General features: G+C 37.4%; 3 protein-coding genes across 3 annotated transcripts; all 3 read right to left on the reverse strand.

The window, feature by feature from the left end:
- Positions 1-1,171: 1,171 nt before the first annotated feature.
- LOC141818065 (putative protein S-acyltransferase 7) lies at positions 1,172-8,004 on the reverse strand. The gene is made up of 5 exons (XM_074705653.1): positions 7,708-8,004; positions 6,329-6,511; positions 2,523-2,819; positions 2,095-2,328; positions 1,172-2,015 (listed from the first exon to the last, which is right to left on the reverse strand). Exons 1-5 carry the CDS (start codon positions 7,807-7,809, stop codon positions 1,527-1,529), a joined length of 1,305 nt encoding a protein of 434 aa, XP_074561754.1. The 5' UTR covers positions 7,810-8,004; the 3' UTR covers positions 1,172-1,526.
- Positions 8,005-10,143: 2,139 nt separating this feature from the next.
- LOC141818067 (ubiquitin-conjugating enzyme E2 27-like) lies at positions 10,144-14,397 on the reverse strand. The gene is made up of 5 exons (XM_074705655.1): positions 14,102-14,397; positions 12,512-12,560; positions 11,877-12,036; positions 11,689-11,778; positions 10,144-10,503 (listed from the first exon to the last, which is right to left on the reverse strand). The coding sequence occupies exons 1-5, from the start codon at positions 14,283-14,285 to the stop codon at positions 10,399-10,401; spliced, it is 588 nt and encodes a 195-aa protein (XP_074561756.1). The 5' UTR covers positions 14,286-14,397; the 3' UTR covers positions 10,144-10,398.
- Positions 14,398-18,064: 3,667 nt separating this feature from the next.
- On the reverse strand, positions 18,065-22,112 carry LOC141818066 (putative leucine-rich repeat receptor-like protein kinase At5g49770; the record flags this gene model as incomplete). Its single annotated transcript, XM_074705654.1, is given in 6 exon segments — positions 18,065-18,542; positions 20,714-20,828; positions 21,009-21,195; positions 21,487-21,558; positions 21,634-21,760; positions 22,026-22,112. Coding segments are annotated over 6 exon segments (846 nt in total), but the record flags the coding sequence as incomplete, so codon positions are not given.

Consider the following 22,112-nt stretch of genomic DNA (forward strand, 5'->3'; position numbering starts at 1 on the left):
ATATATCCCCATTTGTGCCACTCCGAAGAAGAACCGCCTGACGATCTTACGACATTGTATGACATAACGAAAGATATTGATCGATTATTAGGTGTTAATAGAAGTTTAAGCAATTCATATCTAGTAAGTCTCTTCTATGTCAATCTTCCTTTCGACAAGTCAAGTGTTTTGTTTAATTTACCTCAACAAAACTAGCCTTGCCAAAGACATACTGAAAAGGCAAGAACTTTACAATGATCCTCCTAAAAATAACAACAATGAATGTTTTATAATGAACTAAAATTAAATATTCAAATTGTGAACATTTTTGTTGAAATTATTGCAATTTTATTGAAATTACTACAAAACTATATTGAGATAGAAAATCATTCCATTCAGTTTTGTAACTCAAGGCATGTTATAAGAATAATTGCAATTTATATTTGAGGTTTTCACACTAACAAAAGCTTATAATTTTAATGAAATAATGGGAAATCTTTGCTTATTTGACCCAAAAAAAACTTTTAAAGTGAACAATCTCGATAAATTTTATTAATAATTAGGATGATTGATATCTCAAATTTTTGAAATCAAAATTTTTAAATGAAAGCACAAGATTATGAAGCTCTTTCATACTTCATGTTATAAAAAGTTCCTCCATAATTTGAACTCCATGGTGAGACTATCCTCGAGTTGAGTTCCATACAAAGACCCTTGGAGCATAATTAAATTGATTACGACGAAACAGAATTGTAGAAAAATTCAACACAAAGCCTTGCGAACGTGCCCCTCAACGACTCTATCATGAACTGCTCAACTTTGATCATATCTTTGAAACAGTCTTCAATCTTCCTCAACGTCTTCGACTTCATCATCACCATCACCATCACCGCAAGCCATTACTTTGTAAAACTCGATTGGAGACACAAGGCAACAATTGATGCAAATAAAACCATTCATTGATCAAGGGTGTTCAGATGGTGCACCAAATTTTACACAAACCGACTAACTTGCTAGTCCCATTTTAACACCACTTTCTTATTTCCACACAACACGAAGATAAGTTATTCAGAAACAATATGAACAAAAGAAAAAGTTTGTCCAAGATAATGCAAGTCTAATCTACTAAATCTTTGTTTTAGCTTCATAAATATAATCTAACTCTAAATGTCGATATCGAAATCATAAATGATACACGAATTCACTCACCACAAATTCTATTAAGATATCAAACAGATACATTTAAGACTGTTATGATCAATGTCCTGAATACAAGTCCAGACTCCAGAGGTTGTAGATCCAGGTAAACACAAAACTTCTGAAATCACAAACACAAATATATACATTCGCCAAGCAAGCGAATCTAGTCCTCAGCCAATGTTCGGAACTGTGAAATTATGACGATAATAATGCTATCGAAGCAAAAGTTTAGGAAAAGATGGAAAAAGATACCTTGCGAGCTACTAATGTAACAAAGCACCACCTTTTGATGCCCACATTTTCCATCTATTAGTTCCCTGCCTTCCATGTGTCGCCATCCGTTCAACTCACGAGTTTCCCGCACCTGAACTGATGCTACCAGTGCCGCTACCTGTCCTATTCATTTCCCTCGCAGTAAATGCCATAGCTGTCTCCCAGCTTCCACCTCTTCCCCAACTTGATAGCCTTTGGAGTGGTGTTTCCCTGCTTAAATCTGGGGAAGCTTCACTGGGCTCACCATCCTTGTCATCCATCACGTTTCTGCTGCTTAGACCCTCTTCGTTCTCGCCAACTTGTGTGACTGCCCTTAGTTCATCCCATGTCACCGGCTTCCGGCCCATCTCAATGTCACCAACAGCTTTTCCCACGTTTGGGCTCATGAAACCTCCAACTGAGGAGCGTGGTTGAAGTCCTTGTTCCAGTGACACTCTTGCACGGAAATTGTTTTTTGATGGAGGTATGCTTGTACAAAAAACCTCCTTAAAATTCTCCACGATGCCTTTGTTATATGGGTTAGCTCTGTGGTCATAACGGTATCTGAAGTTCTCATAAGTTGTCTAAAAAAGACAGAAAATTGAGAGTAACCATGGAAGGATGCTTAAACAGTTTGTACTAGAAAACAGCCACAAACATTACCTGATTGGTGCTCATCAGATATAAATGAAAGACAGACAGACCTCCGACAAACCAAACCGATATAAAAGTGTAAATTATGAGGACAATGGAAGCTGGAGTCTTGGCCATTGCTCTCCAAATAGTTATGTGCTCCGCATTTCTGATTTTTACTATGCACACCCAGGATAATCCAAACACATAGAGGCACAACAAAGTTGTTGAGAAGACAAACATATAGAAGAACCTATAGTTTCTCTGCATCAAGAATAAATGTTAGTAATGATCATTGAAACAATCTCCATTATAACTAATTCCAGTCAACAAACCTAGATTGTATCTACTAAGGAGATCTTGTTAGTAATTAGGCAGCTTTTTGCAAAAAAAAAAAAAAGAATTGAATTGGTTGACGCATTAAATTTCAATCAAGGATGTGAGATTTTGCAGCTCACCAGTCCAATGCATTGACCGACCCAGGGGCAATGATGATCAAAGCGTTCCACGCAGTTGTTACAGATTGAGCAGTGAGAGCAGCGAGGTGGTCGGTACAGCATGCAAGTATCACAGTATTTCACCTTTATAGTCATACCATTAACAGTTACATCCATCATTCTTGGTAATCGAAATTGTGGAGTTTGGACACCTCCAACTTCACCACCACCCTCGACGATTTCTGGTTCTGGAGGATGTGCACTACGAGGTACAATTCCAGGGTCTCTACCGGAGGCAAGAAGTAATAGAGTTAAATCCTGAAATGTAAAGCCTCAGTCATACTTTAAAACCCAAAAAGTCCAATAGGCATTTCTTTTTAAGTTTCCAGCCTGGTGGTAAGTAGGATATAGGGGAACCAAAAAAATACCATGCAACAACAGCATTATCAAATCACTTTTTCCATTTTTTTTAATTCCATCTTTGAAAATTTCTTATATTTTTGTACAAATTACACCATCCAGTTTTTCTAAAGCTAGAAATAAATTCTTAAAATCTATATCCAACAATATTGGCTGATGTTGATTAATTAAGTATTCTTGACTTAAAACTCAAACTTAAAAACTTTTTGAAGTCGCACCTAATAGTACTACACCAAGTATATGGTTAAACAATAAACAAGCATGAAATAGAAATAAGATTAATTACTGATCCTTTAATATACATCTTGTGTTAAAATACCAATTTCAGGAAATTTATCTTTACTGGATTTCCTTGCATATTCACTGCATATACTGTGGTAGATGGTGGACCATGCAAGTTATAATTGTTTTTCTGTGTTTCAACTGATCTATAACCATACATCCAAGAAATAATTTTAAGTGCAGGCAGTATTGATCAGAACATTGCTAAAGTAGAGAGTATGTTTCCATGATAATAGATGGGCGAAGGCTACTAGATGAAGTGTCAGTTATCAACTTTAACAAGTTGACTTTTGATATAGCAGTGTAGATCTCCCTGGGGACTAGTAACCCAAGCTTTAAAAGAAAACCTCATGACAACTTTCTGCAGTTACTATCTAGCAAATTACATGCAATCTTTCTCATTAATTCTCATGATGGAAAAAAAATAATAGTTATAGGTAATCCAATAACTTGTCTTCTCTAATTGTAGCACATCTTCCTGTATTCACCACTCTTTGGCCACTGATATGTGTCCATTCGCCTCACTTCATCAATTCGATGCCGTTTGGATATGTCTTAACCATCTTAAGCATTCATGTGAATGCCAGAACTTGGAACTTCAAAAACCTTATGCATGTTGCATGTTAACAACCCAATGATTAATCCCAAACAACACTCACTACATGATTATTTTAGTAAAAGTTGAAAGATGACACAGAAAGGTACAACTTTTGTTGGCTTGCCAGGATATCCAAATCAAATTCAATTCATTGGAAATTCAGACAAACTAATCTCATTTTCATATAAACTGTGGTTATTAGTTGGCATTTTTTCTCACAAAGTTCAACAATTCTTCCACTTGATTTTAGATAATGCATGACATATCAGCCTAAATTAAATTATAACATACTCATATCAAGGGCAGATTATTTGTGATGGTTCATAGTGTTTCCATTCATGATTGTTGATAGGACTTTGCCAAACCTTGGCCCTTTTTCCTAGAGTACTTTACATTAGTATTCCGTTGGTTTTACTCGGAAAATAAGTTTTATAGCTTGGTAGTGATCATCTAATAAAAACATCATTCCTAAAGTGAGACACTTACAACTCTTACCTTGCTGCTGCTTCTTTCATTTTTCTCTTCCTGTTCTCTGTTCTTCTCAACTTTTTATGAATTCATATTGACCTATGAGTGGCACTTGTACACGTCATTAAGAAAATATCTTTTAATGGTGGACATTAACGGAGGGAATAGTGCAGTGTTTTGGATGATTATCTAGGGGAATGTTATCAAGAATAAATCCAAAATTATCTAGAATTTGTAATAATTATTAAAAATAACCTGGTCAGAGAACTAAAAATAACAAAACCTATGAGATAAAAATAATTTTTGGTATATCTATGTTAGATTTGTAGAGGCATCATAAAAACCAAAACAAGTGACACAAGACAAGGATACAGGTGCTGACCATTATTTAGTAAATTCAAATCCTCAAATTACTACAGACAAAAAAAAAAGACTAGTGATTTTGATTCTTCCTGATCACTTTACTGTGCTCAACAGTAGTAGGAACCAAGGGAACAGATGACATGATAAATAATATTAAGACCTAATTCATACAAAGAGAAAATAGTAACAAATTGAACCCCCTTTCAAGGAATCATCCAACTGCCATCCTATCTAGAAAGAACATAAAAAAGGGCATCCATGACCCACTAACCCTAGTCAGTTCATGAAAGATTATATTAAAAAACCAAATCCATTCTCTTTAACTCATCTTCACCATTCCATCAAACATGTATCACTGCTTCTCTTCCAAAACCTTTTCCTCTCAACTCCTACCTCCATTTCTCGGAGTACAGCTCAACTTAGCAGCACGTCATTCTTCCCCTACCACAAATCCAGGGCTATAAAGAAGTTGCTAGAGATGTCCAAGTTCAGGATGTGAAGCACAACATCAAAGCAAAGAATCTAACATTTTTAAGAGATAGCCTCCTTCAACAATATAGAAACATCTAACCATATCGTATTCAACTCCATGAACATTGTAAGTTCAATGTGATGCCCAAATAAAAATTCATCAAAACAAAATTAACTATAATTAGGAGATAGCCACATAGGCACAGCCATTAAGTGTAATTTTAGTACAGGAACGTGTGGGGGAAAGAAATAATTAAACTAGATGTCTCATGCCATTATCTTGAGGACTAAAGTGTAAAAATGAAATCTTTGCTAGTTGAGAGACTAAATACTAAAATTGATTAGCTTTTAATAAATCATCCATGTGTTTATCTATACATATACCATATAACCCAACTGAACAGACAGCACATCAGATTTTAAAATTAATCTTGTGCATTGGATTGTCTGTGGAAAGTATCTTAATTTTTCATATAGAATGAAAATTAAATAGACCATAGATTTTTTAGATTGGACATTGTTTGCATTGACTAATTTATGGGGGTTAACCAAATGAACGGACACCACATTAGATTGGAAAATTATTCTCCTGCATTAGATTGTCTATTGAAAGCATCTTAACTTTTGATATAGAATGAAAATTAAATAGATTATAATTTTTTTAGTTTGGACATTGTTTGCATTGACTTATTTATAGGGATTAATCCTATTCCAAATAAAGTATTTAATTTTTTAAGATCCCAAACAAGATGGTTCCTATTATATGACATGGGCATTCAATATAACAAATAAAGACCAAGGCAAATTTAGACACACACATATATACACATACATACATATACATGATACTAGTGAACCATTTCAGGGTTGCTTATTTATTATCACATGCAGCACCTAGAAGAAAGGAAGCAGACCAGAAAGATAAGAAATTATTTCTCATTTGTTTTGAATAATAAACATCTGGAAGCTTTTATCTCAGATATGGACTTCACATCAATAATGAAATGAGTGTCTATTGGTTCATAGAACAATGATCAACTGCCTATCTTATCAAAGTTAATATACAACAAATAAAGCAACATCTTTGTGGCAGCCAAAACTTAAGAAAATTTCCAAGTATCCCATAAAAAAAGCAAAGAAGACTAGATACCTGTTTTCTGAAAAACAGCAACTAGATATAGCATTCAGATGAGTCTTGATAAATATAGGGATAAGAAATACTTACATATATAGTGAAGACGATAGCTACTGCCATTACAGGTATACCCAGAGAATTAGAAAAATTATCCATTAATTTTCCAGCAACAAATGCACAGAAGATTGAAATAGGAGCAACAATCAGGAATATGGTGAGAAACAATGATCTCACATCAGGGCCAAATATAAACCTCCCTTGAAGAAAAAATATCTGCAGAAGATAAGCAAACATGCATAGGGGATCCAAAAAATGATGTTTCAGGAAGATTAACAAAACGAGCCAAAACTCAATAATAATAAAGGATGAATGAAGAGAATTATTCAATTTATCCGACCAGCATAATTAAAGTATGGGAATGGTTATATATGATGAAGTTAATGTAAACTAGTTTCCACTAGATTCTACACTTTGCCAAGTTCCTTGGTAGGTACAGTAAAGTTAAAGCAGCTAGCATTATATCTACAGGCTATCCAAAGGTTGGTGCATAATGCAAACATATCGCAATATCTCCATTCTATCAATGATTAATTGCCTATTTCAGGTATAGAATACCTTGTGAGGTTAAATGACTAGAAACCATTAATATCCCAGCAGCCATGTATGCACATAGGTAATACACCATATACACAGTGTATTTTCCACTAGAGCCATAACATCCAAAGTCATATATGTATATCTTATGAATAAAAAGTTTCTTAGTACTCTTAACTTCATTTGTGAGTATATGTGGATTCCTATATCTTATGAATAATTTTTTTAAAAAAAAGAAAAAAGAAAAAACATCCTCCTCAGGATCATCATGTAGTAATTATCTAATTGTGAATTCGTTCACATATTAGTAATTGTATAGGCATCATCTCCTTCCTCTTCAATGTATTGTCTCAAAAAGGACAACTCAGTGTACGGAACTCCCGCCAATGTAGATCCCAGCGAAGGGTTTATTGTACACCGTCTTACCCTATATTACAAGAGGTTGTTTCCACGACTCAAACACATGACCTCCGGATCGCACGGCTATCTCAACATAGTTAAAAATGGTTCAATAATAAGGCAGAATACGGACTAAATGATTGAAATAAAACATGACGGCAAAACCATAATTTGATCGAGTAAAAAACAAATCAAGTTGCATATCAACTTATTCATATAAACGTCTACTCCTACATCGCAGTTTGGATTTGATTCTACGTGAAAACTAAAAAAGAGGGCATCTGAGAGTGAAGCCATAGTCAAAACAGCTTCCTGTTAACACATGAAAGAAAGAGCTAAAACCTCATATTTTCAATCCACCACGGGGACAAAAAAGGAGAAACCCCTAATTTGGCACAAACATCAAGTATCAAGGTTCAACTGATTTAGCTGGACATAAGCGTTAAGGAAGTCGGAATAAACAGAACACGACTTACGTTGCTTCCCTTCCAAACCTGGTACACCCTCGGCGCATCCGCCTCCGCCTCCATGCTCGAGGCAGCTAGACCCGTGCCCCGCGGAGGCGAGACAGTGTACATTTACTCTGCGCCGGCGTCAATAAGCCAGCTCGCAGCCCCGGTGGGACCTCGAACAGGCACGAACCAATGAAGACGGATGGCCAAGATGGGGCCTTTCCTAGGTTCCGATTTGCTCGCCGCAACGACACCTGCTGGAGAACAGAGCTCCTAGATTCCGGATGTCCCTCGAGGCCTCGACCTGTGAGTCAACGCCGCCCCCGCCCCCGCCGCCGCCGCCTCTCCTGATTTGGCGTTTACCAGTGCGCCGATAGAGATTGGTGTTCGAGAAGAGAGAGAGAGAAAGAGGGCTTCTTCCTTCATTTTTATTCCCATTTATTTCACACTTCGTTGTCTTCAGATCACCTGTCGATGGAGAAACATCGTACACGTGCGATTGCACCAATTCACTGGTGATGACGTCATCACCAAGGGCTTTTTGAAGCCATATGGTGTTTCCTGTCGGAAAGCGACAGGGAATATATCTAATTTAGTGTTCCATAAGCCCCACATGGTGAGTAACTGCGCGGATTGCATACTGCCGTTCGACGACAAGAAACTTTGGATCCGAAAACGACTGCTATCATTTATGTTGTATTTATTTTGTGGCACTGCATTTATTAAGGAGAAAAAACATTTTAGATTTTAACTATTTTTTTAGGAGTGCTACTCATATATCGACATCCCTATTGAAGGGACATAACTAGTATGGGAAACGTTTTTACTTATTAAAAATGTATATGTTCCCAGAACAGTTTCAGTACGTGTCACCGGGCCTCCTCGTAGATGGTTCTAACAGTATGGTTGAGAGCTTCACGATCGTCGGAGACTTCGCCGGAGTGGATGATAAACGGCCTCAGGGGTGGCCTGGAAAATTATGATTGGTGGCGCGACCACTCCGACGATCAAGTCAGGGACGGAGGAAGAAGAAGATGATGAACAGTAAGAAGAAAGTAGTTGAGAGTCTTAGAGTTCGAGAGAGCTACCTGTCGTCGGGAGCGATCTTTTTAAGAGGAGATAATATCTGTCACGTATCATATAAGCAATGTCTCATCATGATTAATGAAGTGGCAGGAATAATCATGTCCCTTGTCCCTCGCCGGTAAAGCATTATGTTGTCACCATTACAGGGGCAACAGCTAATTAAACGCAGGGGGCGTGGGTTTGTCAGAAAATCAATGAGGTGGGCCAGGGCACTATATAGCAAGTGATCGATCGAGAGCGTGAACAGGTGAGTCGGTGAAACCGTGGCAGTATGGGGAGATTCGACGTGTGTATTGCCGAATTAAGGGATTCGGCCAGGCTTCGACGGAATGGATAGAGTTGACGAGCGTACGACCGAATGGGGGCAACTTGATATGCAGGGGATCGAACGGAAGCATTCGGCATGCAGCTAGCCGAATGGGAGGATTCGACGTGTAGCTAGTCGAAAGGGAGGATTCGGCGTGTAGCTAGCCGAATGGGAGGATTCGGCATGTGATTAGCCGAATGGAATGGTTCGGCGTGTAGCTAGCTGAATGGGATGATTCGGCATGTGATTAGCCGAATGGAATGATTTCGGCATGTGATTAGCCGAATGGAATGGCTCGACGTGTAGATAGCCGAATGGGATGGACGTACTTCGCCGGTGTAAGCTTGAGTGTCTCGAAGGGATCGGCTTAGCGAGTAAGGCCCTCTACGATGGGACCAGTCCCAGACAACATGTATATAATAAATTTAACAATTAATTCTTGAAAACAAAACTATAAACTATTTTTCGTTGAGCAAATAAAGTTGATAGCGTTTGGATAATTTAGGGTGAACAAAATATATATCGATTAAACTAAATTAATTGAATAAAATTTGAATTTGAATAATTTGAAATTTTATTTTTTAAAAAAATATTATTTTATTTTATTTTATTTTGATTTTAAATTTTGTTGCCAGTACGTAACTCGACTCATAAATTAAATTGATTTGACGGTCCAATATTAATTGACTGATGATAGTGAGATTTGACAACACAGAGAGGTTAGAATAATAATAATTATTATAATTATAATAATAATAATAATAATTATTATTATTATTATAAAGAGCTTATCAGCAATTTATTCACTGGGTATATTTATCCAACTATTTCAATTACTGAAAAAATACCCTTTTAAAAAATTAAAAATTCAAGTCAAGGGAGAGGAAACCCACAATATTTGACCGGACCAAATTCCATTGCGGTTTGAGCTTAAACCGAACCAAATTGTCAACTAATTCCAGTCAAATAGAGTTGGTCCAGACCAATTCTCTAAACAGTTTTTAGTTGCATCCAAAAAAGTGGAGACACAAAAAAGCAATAGTTTCCAAGAAACTGATTGATTTGAATTTTAAAGATCGAACCAAAGTGAAGCTGTGCATTCAATTTCATAATAATTAAAGAGATCAGATGCTTTCAACAATCAATCTGAGATGCAAACCTATGACATCGAAACAAGCTTTCAACAATTTAATCACTTTCGTATAGAGTTTAGACAGGCAATCTAAGATGAATAGAGCTGTCTAGGGTTTACCCATTTTCTAAGGATGCATGCTTTACAGAAAGTAAGATAGATGAGATCGGATCGGAGCAGACAGAGCCTTTCAAGGGCAAAGCTTTTCGAGAGCCAGGTTCTCATCGCCATTGACACTCTTCAGCGTGCTCCTCGCCAGGTTCTCTGGGAAACCCATTTCCACCAGCTTCTGAACCTGAACCCAACAAATCATGCTACATTCAGTTTAATGCCTTTGCTGCATTTGAAAGAAGTTGACAACTAATTTGAATGAGGATAGTCATTCCAAGATTCAGTTGACATTATTCAAAAGAAACAAAAGAAAAAGGTGTGATTGTGTTGATTGGGCAGGTAATCACGCAAGAAACTTTCGTAGAAAACATGGATCTCTCCACTATCATTATGTGTTGATTGGGCAGAGATGAGGCTCACACTTAATAAGAACAACAACTTTTAGGCGTGCGATGATTTGGTCATGGAGCAAACAGTCAGCCAGAAATCAAATCATCTATGAAGTAAACAAATATCACTTCCTATGCACTTCTACTCCCAGTCAGATGGAAATCAACTATGAAGGAAACAAATATCACTTTTTGTGCCTTACACACAACTGCTTTTGCCACCTTCAGCATCGGAGAGAAATGCAAGCCTAAAGGACTGCTACTATCTTCGCGCCTTCTATAATCTAGTTTTCTCATGCCTACCATGGTTTAGTTTTTCCTTCCATTTCTGTTCTCTCTCTCCCTTTGCTTGTATGCACTTCATTCTCTGCCCAATTTGGCTAAGAGGAGTCCAGTCTGATGACTGTTCTTTCCACTGTCAAATGTTTCCAGATTTTTGGATATCTTGTATGCCTAGTCGCTATAGCCTGCCTTACCATGAGTACATAAAACCTGACCCCCTACTTATCTTATATAATAACCATGGTTTAAAACTTCATACCATGCCGAGCAAAACAAACGGAATTTGCCGTTCTGCACAGCATCTGGCACCGGCAATACAAGCTGCCGCAAGATCGCGGCCGCCTCCGCGACCCTACGGCATGGAATCGCAGCAGCCTCCACTTTCCCACATTTTTTTGTGTTTCTAATTTTTAAAAATATTTAGGCTAAAATTTTGAATTTTAATTAATATATTTTATATTTAAAACATACGAAACTATATCGGCACAGCACAATACACAGTACCAAAATTGTATCATTCCGGTTATAAATCAAAACTCCATTGTCGGTCAAGATTTTAAACCATGATAATAACATCAAATTCATGCAGCCAACATCACCTAGCAGCGGACTGGCTGGACATGCAATTTGATTCATTCTAGGCAAAAGGAATTTAACTGAAATAAATACTAAAATTGATTGATTATTATAATCCCTACCTTTTCTTCGATGCCAGCAGATGACCCTTTAGCAAATGCTTCTGTCCAATACCGAGCTGTAGCCAGAAATGTGTTGTACTCTCGCAGATACTGCACCAAGTAGACAAAAAAAAACTTACAAAACTGAAGCGATGAAACCGAGTGTTCTCAGGCATTAGCCAAGTGTAAAAAAAACTGGTAAGTTAGACCTGCTTGGCAACAACAGCATCTTGGGGATCATCAGGAGCAGGCGCTGAGAGTAGAGCTTGAAGAGAAAGTAAAGCTGTTTTTAATGTGAGAGCAGGACTCCACTGATCCTTGAGAATGTCCAAGCATATGGCCCCATTTTGACTACTAATGTTTGGGTGCCTTCAACAGATATATGCAAGCAAACAATGATAGAGTCGGCAAGTGATCCATTATTCCAAACTTTACAATGGAAAAGCAATAACCATATTTTTCTGCTACAAGTGATAAATGAAGCTTAATATATCACAAAAACACTGGTAGATGAAAAAAATAGATAGCTTGAACAAATTCTGTCTCAGAACTCTAGTTGTCCATCCAATACAGATCATTCAAGATTATGATTACCACAAAGAATTAGTAATCACACAGTAAAAATAATGTGGATGTTTCAGTTCCTCAAGCTAGAATGCTAATACCAAGTATTCAACAACTTTATTTTCATAAATAGTTTTGTCAAATAAACAGTTAAACATACTAGATAACAAATTAGTAAACCTCGACTCACTTATAAATATCATGGATATAATTCACAAAACATCAAGGAAAAAACATAATAAAGCATCAAGCTAAGTGTTGATGAATGAACTATCCATACCAAACTTTTGTAATGAATTGCATTTTAGGAGGCTCAAAGGGATAGCCACCTGCAACAAATTGAACTCCATCATTAACTCTGAGAAAAATATTTTGCAGAATGAGATCGGCACATGATGCAGAAAAATTAAGTACCAAGGGAACAAGATGTTATTGAATAACAGTATATTAAAATTTGTGGGTAGTGTTATGATAAAGTAGAAAATGAGTATCTGTAAAGGATCACAAATATGAAAAAGATGGCATATATGAATACTTAATGTATCAAAGGAACAAGAAAACATTCACATCTCAAGGGTAATGTAGTGGCAGCGTAGAAAAGAAGTGGCTGAAATTGATCATAAATCTGAAAAAGATGATATATATGATGGTGAGACAAGTATTCAGATTCCGGCATACAAGATACATGTGGACATTATGTAGATAGAAGATGTACGATATAAATTGGAGGGAATGCTAATTACACCAGCGATAGATTGCATATAAACATAAACATCATAAACCATTACATGGAGAACAAATATTGACAATCTAAAGCCTATTCTTTTTATTTATTGCATTCACATAATAAAATGAGATTCAAAGATGCTGTTTTGAGGCAAGCTTATTTGAATTATTGAGTGCAAAAGGAGATGGCAGAAATAATGAAAAATTGTAAAGAAATAATGCCGAGATAATTGAATGTAAACGATAGACGCAATGGTAGAAAAAATTAAATGTCACGATCTATAATTGGATAACAAGAAAAGATTGCCACTGTAGAAACTAAAATATTTTTGTTCTTAGTGTATTGCTAAATCAGTTGATAATTCTGAAGATAAATATAAGCCCGATGTTTATTCCATTTTTTTTTCCTTTCAAACAATTGATAAAACATGGAAATTCTTTTTGCTAGATGTATATGGAGCCAAGATTACTTGAAGCAATTCCTAGTTAGTCAATCTTACTTTTGTCTAACTACATATGCATAATCAAGTTTACTAGGAAATAAGCCTCATGAACAGAACTTATGGCGATTGGCCACCACACATATCAGTAATCAATAATCCCCCCACCCCCACCCCCAATAGAAACTCCATTTTCCCCTGCGACATTTGCATTCTTCCAAGAGTTTAACACTTGAAAATTCAAAATTAAGATGAAGATTAAAAAGTATTTAAACCAAAACAACTATCTAATTCATGGAAGTTGTCAAGGTCATGGATTTGAATCCCACTTTTATCACTTTGGTGGGGTGTGCTCTTCCCTTTCTCTTACACTTGCTAAAACCAAATATGTGTAGAATTCTTTGGAGGAAAAATTCCACCTTACAAAACTAGGTTTCTTCCACCATGTTCTCCATCTTTTTCTCATTTCATGAAATCCGTAAAATCACAACTCAACCAGAAAGGCAGTTTCCAATCAGTCTTCTCATTTTCAAAACAAGGAAAGAGAACCGAAAGTACGACAAAAAAAGACGACAGAGGAGCGGTGCCAATCCCAATTGTTCCCGTTTTGACATCAAACAACCGCTTCAAAACTCAAAAGTATGCCTAAAGGCAAGGATTTTTCAACACGGAAAATCAAAGAAAAAAAAAAAGGGCGATCGTACTGGTCAATCGGATATCGATGACGAAGTTGCCGCCCTCGTAGGGAGTGTCGACGGGGCCGGAGATGGTGCCACGGAGGTGCGACAGATCGGTCCCTCCGTCGGCGAGGGAGATGCTGACGCCGGAAATGGATTCATCACGGTTGCACTCGACCAACTCCTTCTGAACCCTAGAAACGTCCAACATCTTCCCAAATCCCCTCGAGTCGCTCGCCAACAACGACGCCGGAGAGAAGAGCGAGCGAGCGAGCAATCGCAATCCAAACGGGAATCCGATCCCTCGGCTCCTCCGCTTCACCCTTCTTCGAGGGCAAGGGCGATCGCTAGGAAAAGGAACAGAATGTCGAGTTGCTTCTGCGGCCCGGAATAGAAAAGATAGGGCTTTAAACATTTTAGTTAATTATTTAAATAAACTATTTCTTATTTTAAAAAAAATGAATAAAAATTGAAGAAACCCAGAATAATTGGTTCTAAGTTCTCATCAATGAAATCAGAGATGTCAAGAACAATAAAAGGTGATCTCAGATATCCATATGCTAATCTGCGATAGGGTACAGAATATCGTAATGTCCAGGCCGATACAGCAGGGTGATGAGAGGTGCCTGCTGTGCATCGTCGTCGTCTGTGGTATCGTTATCGGGTTGGATGTCAAAGCCAATTAGCTCAGGTACACCGTTCGTCAAGCTCTGGTCGAGATTCTCCAAGCGCAGTGGCACTCCTAGGGCATCAGATAGGGATCGGATCTCCATGCTTTCAGTTTCTTCCCCCAGTGGTTCCACGGACCTCCGGCAGTACTGGAGGAAAGAAAAGGTTGAATGAAACCGATGTCTATCTGTGAAACAAAAAGCCAAAGATTACCTCTTCCACAGTTGTGTTCGACATCCCGGCGACAAACGGTGCGTAGTGGTCTTCTCTTCTGCGCATTTCGCAAGCAGCGACCATCCTGTGGAATTTAACGACTGCCCAGAGAATTTCAATTTGTTAGAAGAAACGAATGAGTTGAATGAATTTAATTTGGGGTAAATCTTCTCACGATCATCTGACGTATCTTCACGGCAACTCTGCAGAAGATCCATAAAACTAAAATTGCAAAAGGAATTAATCTGTTAGCTGAATTGTTTATCGCTCAAGGAAGACCACTTTGAAAGTTGCAGCTTACTTCATCTTCCCCTTCCGAATTCTTTTCACCATGTCGATGAATACCTGGAAGAACAAGAATTAAGAATCCCAAAGCATCAATTTGGTTTCAGTTCAGCAAGGTTAAAGAATCGTGTTTGAAAAGAAAAACTGAAGAGGATTAGTTAGTACATCTTACGTCGCAGTAATTTGAAACTATAACTGGCGGTTTTCCAAGCTCAAAAAGTCTCTGCCTCAACCTTTCGACAGATGCAAGAACACGCCCCATCTCAGCATCATTTTGGGACACCAAAAGGTACTCCTAATTTCACATCACACACTAGATATATGAATTACTACACAAACTGCTCAACATCATCCAGTTAGAGTGGAAAAGATTACCAAGTAGGCGAACATAAAGCAGCGGTAGAAACAATTCCCATCCCTTTTGACACGCCTAATTGCACTGTATTTTGCCCGAAGAAGCTGCTTGACATAGAACACAAATCCAGTAGGGTTTAGGGTTACAATGCAGCTTATGAATGCATAGCGGCAGCAATTGTTTCAGATCGAACCTGGATCTTCTTCTGAAAGATGGAAGTGCTCGATTGGTACTCATCGGCTAATGAGGAAAGGGGCTCCTGTCAAGTATGAAGAAGAGATATTCGATTCATAGGTTTCAATCCTAAAAACTCGAACCCTAGCGATGCATGCGTTTCAGATCAAGAACATAGCTATATCTATGATGAAAAAAAAAGGGGCTAACTACAGAATTTTAACTGCTGGCGAGGAGGAGAACGATGAATCAAATAGGGAAAGTCAAAATCGCTCACCACATCTCCGATATAAGGGATTTCGTCTTCCTCGTCGTCGACAAAGGCCTGTTCCGCCCCCTGCACGATGCGATGCTGATCCAATGATCAAGAGCAAGAAACAAGAATCTCAAGATCCCCAAGTAGTCCGACCGCGATCCGGATCAAGAATCTCACCTCGACGATGCCGGGGAGGATCTCGGGTATGTAGGGATCGGCTGAGGAGGGGATCGACGCTGTGTCGCTGTCAAAGTAGCGGCGAAGCTTTGCTGCTGCCTCAGCGGCGACCGGGTACGACGAGGGCGGAATCGATAACGGCGAGAGCGGAAGCCTACTTCTTGAGCGGGAGGCGACCAGGGGCGACGAGGGCGGAGACGATAACGGCGAGGGCGGAAGCCTACTTCTTGAGCGGGAGGCGGCCAGGGGCCACGAGGACGGGGCAACCGGCAAGGGCGGCAACTCGGGTTCCTTTGCGACGTCGCCGCCGCCTTCTCCCTCATCGCTGCAGTCGGGGCAGGGTTCGGCGGTGGGCTTCCGCTTCCTCGCGTCGGCTTCCTTCTCCTTCGCCATTTCGCCGGCTTCCTCCTCCTTCGCCATTTCGCCGGCTTCCTTCTCCTTCGCCATTTCGCCGGCTTCCTTCTCCTTCGCCATTTCGCCGGCGTCGCTCGCTTTGGGGTCCTCGGGAGAGCAAGACATCGAAAGAGACTTTCGAGGGAAATGTTCGAAGCTCCCTGGCAGACGCGAAAGAACGGTAAAAGGTACCGGTATATATAGACTTGTAACTGAGGCAGGCGCGGGAGGGAACGACGTTTGATTCAAAGAACCAGAGGCGCGATACCGCCTCCACGCGACACCGTTATATCGGTATCTGTAACACCGTTACGGACGTTTTGTTTTTCAAAAAAAAAATTAATCCTTTCTATTAATATACTTGCGTAAAAATCGAAAGAGCACTTTCTCTATTTTTAATCCTTTCATTAGCTCATCAAATGATATAATAATTATCCTCAAGGCTTAAATTTATGGATGCAAATTTTTTTTTTAAAGAAAACAAAGGAACGGCCTAGGTTATCTTATCCACTTCGGGTAAATCACGCTCCATATATAATTATCCTTCAAGTATAGTATTCAATATTATTATCTTCTACCACACATATTAAATTTTAAATCAATACTGGTTATATAAATATGATAAATTTGCATTATAATAATTATGAAATCGTAGCTGTTATAATATGAATGTTATTGAACATGACAAATTCGAATTGTAGCAGCTACAGTTTATAGTTGCTATAACTTAAAAATTATTAAATAAAATAAGTTTAAATTGTAGTCACTACGATTTCATAACTACTGCAACATAAATATTAGATGAACAAATCAAATTCATATTATAATAACTACAAAATAGTAACTACTATAATATGAATACTTTTAAACAAATTAAATATGTGTTATATTAATTATGAAACCATAACTGCTATAATATTTATAGTAGGTTACGTAATTTTGTAACTACTACAACGTAATCAACTATGTAATTTTAACTACCTAATTAATTCTAAAGGATTTAATAATTTTAATACTTTTCACGATCATATGTAAGGAGGTGCTTCGTCGAGATTCAAGTGTTAATGAAAAATAAAAGGCTGTTAGCGCCTTTGCCCAACATAATTAGGCTCTTGTGGGACTTGTATCTGACCGGCACACTTCAGATTTAATAACTTGAGGTTGGACTTGTGTTTGATGAGGTTCTGTTCTGTCGTAACCAACTCAACTATGCCCCGGGGACAATAATTTTAATACTAATCTATGTTATAAATTTGACATAGATGTAGGATTAATTTTTAAACTTATTGAATAAAGTCTTAAGCTTTTATGATAAAAGGCATCTTGAGGGAGTGTTAATGAAAAAGGAAAGACTGTTAGGGCCTTTGCCCAACATAATTAGAGAAGATAACCATGGATTAAACAAAGACATGTATAATTGTTCATCATTAACATTTACAAACAAAGTGAAGCAATCATTCTTCTCCAAGTTCCACCACATTAATGATCGCATAATAAACACATCTCTATCCACAACAATGCTATACAATTATATATGAAAAAAAAAAAGGAACAAAAAAGAAAAGAAATCAATGAATATGCAGCTGATGGCTTATTCACAACTTGCAGCTGATTGCAGATATGGAGTTCCAGGACAATGGTAAATGAGGTGATATACAGTTGAAATTAAGGAAGGCATTTTGTTTCCATTAGGTAGTGAATAACTGGCTTCCAAGGGTCACAGTAGTAGTCCCTTCGCCCATGATGGTAGTCAAGCTCAGCTCTTTCTCGTGAATTCGGCAAAGTTCCAGTTCTATGAACCTCATGGATGGGCGTTCCTCGCTTTGCGAGTTCAGACACCACGCAATTAGCCGCGCAAATGCCCTCATTCCTTCAGGGGAGAAGTTGCTGCCCATCCTGCTGTCGATGGGGATTGAGATATCACTGCCATCCTGATAGTTTCGCGCCTACAGACAGTTACAGCAGAAAAAAGAAATCAGGATTGTGCAAGAATGGTTGAGACCTATAACCTTAGACATTGTCTTACAAACCATGACTCGAATTGTTCCATGCACATATAGTTTTTACGCGAAGGACAAGAATAAAAACATGCTCGAGATAGCAAGTTAAACAACTGTTGTATTCCAAATAACAGCAACATTTGTTTGGTTCTGTAAGGATTTAAGCTTTTCAATCTATGCAGAAAGAAATGTACAAACACCTCACTCCTCAAAAGTAAACGCTCTTTTCTCTTTGGTGTTTAACTAAATATCTCAACAATGGCAGCAAAATTGGAAATAAGTCTAATATATTCTTCGTTGTCAGCTAACGGGCAAACTTAAACTCAGACATCTTAGCAAATCACCGACAGTGAATTTTTGGAAAAGAATGGTCCTGCTCAAGAAAAGAAAATAAATTGAATACAGAACACACTGTGAAGTCTCTTAAAAAGAATACCTTGTTCCTGTGTTTCAGATGTGTGAGAGCTCAGAAACGTCGTAAGCTCTAAAGACTCTTCAGGATATAATTTTGCCAAAAGTTAGGAGGATGCAAAATAATCAAACATAAACTATTTGTCCCTTTGAAAGATCCAACAATAAGCAGAGGCCTAATAGCATTTCTATCTTACTGATTAAGGGATTGACATATGATGACACAGGAACACCATCTTTTGGCAGTGGATTTATTTTAGTTTCATGTTGAAGAACTTTTGACACTGTGAAGGAGGTAGCACTTGCCTTTATCATGATTGTAATGTGATAGATACAGTTTTCTCCTATTTTAGTAAGGAGGTAGCACCATCTTACTAATTTTAATAGCAGAATGATGCAAATTTTAAAATGCTAGTAATAATACTAGATATCTAAAATTTAATCCATCTGATAAATTATAAATAACAACTATGATTTGCAAAAGATGTTTTTGTTAAATTATAGGATCTTACATCCTACGTTTGTTTGATCCTATCAATTTATAGTCGTTCCTAAGTAAATCTTGATCCCAACAACATGGTTCCAAAAAAAAATGTATTTCCTTTAATTGTGGCTTAACTATAAGAAAGTTGCACTGCTCTTTTGTATTTCCACTCCAGTTTCCTCATATCTTCCATCCTCCACCTTCCACATATCTACCATATTTTGTTTTGGATATACATATCACCATGGATCATGGAAGTTAAAAAGGCACAACAGCATTTCATCACAAGGACATAGGAGAAATTTTGTTCACCCAAGATCATCATGTAAGATTTAAAACATAGAAATAAATTATAAGATTAAAATCATAGATGTACTCAATGATTTATGTGTTCTTCCTTTAGTTATCTCCATAGCTTGGTTTTCCTCTTCTCTCTCCTTTTATGGCCTTTAGATGAGTTGAGCACACAAGGTATTGAGAAGGAAGAGAAGATTTATCCTTTATATGCGAGCAAAACCCTAAACATCTCCTCAGAAGGGGTTATGAGGTTTAGGTTTACAGTCATTCATTAAATCAGGAGGATATGATTTCTCAACCAGATCCTGTGACACATGCACTAACACTTTGTGTTCAGCTTATCTAGCCCAATTTTGATTAAAACTAAAATAATTCCTTTCTGACTTTTCTTTAATAATATAAAAAGTTGTCTCATGATTTTTTTAAAAATCTTATAAGAAATCTCCAGATCTCTGTACAAGACTACAACCATGAGAATCTACTTTGTAACTTTTCTTTAGCCATATGAAAAGTCAACTTTATGATTTCTTTAAAAGCTTATGAGAAATCTTTATTAAAAGCTTTTAAAATGTAGGGTGCCTTCTAATTTCAAGTTTCAAATTTTTAAAAGCTTTTAAAAAAATTTATTAAAAAACTTGTTATCTTTAACTAAGTTATAGCAACACTTTGGATGTTTAATGAAAAACCATGCATTGCTTGAATAAAATTGTCAATCAGCCAATGAAGCTATAATCATAATGCAACTTGTTCAATAGTCAGGAGGTAACCGACCGGGAATGGACTCAATGCGCCAAGTCTTATAAGCCAGTAGTGTGGTACTATATATTTATTCAAGACTGTATAAACTTACCTACATTTCCAGCCATGAGAACACATTATTTTAGGAATGAATGTTATCAAAAAATTGCAAATGGTTGTTGCATACCTGATGAATGATGCTTTTATCAGATGCAGCATCTCTTCCAGTTACTAACTCAAGAAGGAACACACCAAAGCTATATACATCACTCTTTACAGAGAATCTTCCAAACTCATATACTCTGCATAATTAGCAAGAATTATTCAAAAGAATCAACTAATCACAAGTTCTATGATTGTCATGTGTCCAGAAACTTGTAAGCTGGTAGTACTAGCTCCATATATGAAGGATGATTTTTTTTTATTATTATGTAATGTTAGACTTCATTTTTCCAAAAGGATACATGAAATTAGAAAAGTACTCGGGATCAAGGAAAGGATCATCTTCAGACATCCTTGAAAACGAAGCAGCACCATCAACACGACTAAGTAAACTATGGACACCAGCATCTGCAACTTTGGGTGTCAAGTCCTCACCTACAAGAACCTTCACTGTACTAAAATTCATGTGAATCAGAGGTGGATTCAAGGAATGCAGATGAACCATGCCTGCTCAAGACAAACTATCTTATTAGCTTCCTGTCAGTATTATGTCAAGGTCCAGGAATTTAATAACGAACAAAATCTCAGTAAGGTAAACAAAGAAAAGAATTGTTCATTATTATGTCATGGAAGTGAATAACATTATTCTTCAACTAGAATATTGATATAGTGAAAGATTCATTAATTGAATATTTAGTGATAAAAAATATGTTATTCTTTAATTGAGCTACATTTCTAGCTCAAAAGTAACATAGAACGTAAGGAAAACACAAAGTTAGTGATTCAGGAAAACATCACCTTTAGCTGCCCCAAGGGCAATGGAAAGCCTTTGCTTGAATTCCAATTTTCCACTTGAAGATTGAACTGAACCTGAACAAAGAAACTAAGAGTCGAAACAACATGGTGAAACCAAACAGATCATTGGACTAGTAGAATTAGATTTACCATATAAGCGAGTTGAGACACTGCCATTTGGTATATACTCATAGATAAGCATCTGCATATCATTCTCCTGGCAGTAACCTAAAAGTCTCACAAGGTTTCTGTGGCAAATAGAAGAACGATAGCGAACCTACAAAAAGCAATCTCAAATTACACCACTATTTCCAACTTATACCTTAAAATGAATTTCACATCATTGCTGCTGTCTGTCACTTAGTGTAGGAGAATCAAATGCCCTCCGTTGATATAGAGTATCAAAGGCCATCAATTGATATAGCGAACAAATGTCACAATGAATATTACTTATCATTTCCAACCATGTAGAGTTGGATAGGATGCATATTTTCATTGAGCAAATCTTTTTGGCATTCAGTTGTATTATTTTGAATACCTACCTCTTCAACAAATTCTGGACTTGGGGAAGATGGCCTTCTTTCTATAGCTACAAGAATGCCATTTTGAAGAAAACCCTTGTGCACTTG

This window comes from Curcuma longa, unplaced genomic scaffold, assembly GCF_044706935.1.
Source record: "Curcuma longa cultivar G26 ecotype Majalengka, Jawa Barat unplaced genomic scaffold, ITB_CL_G26_1.1 contig_23138, whole genome shotgun sequence".
In the NCBI taxonomy this organism is placed as follows: domain Eukaryota; kingdom Viridiplantae; phylum Streptophyta; class Magnoliopsida; order Zingiberales; family Zingiberaceae; genus Curcuma; species Curcuma longa.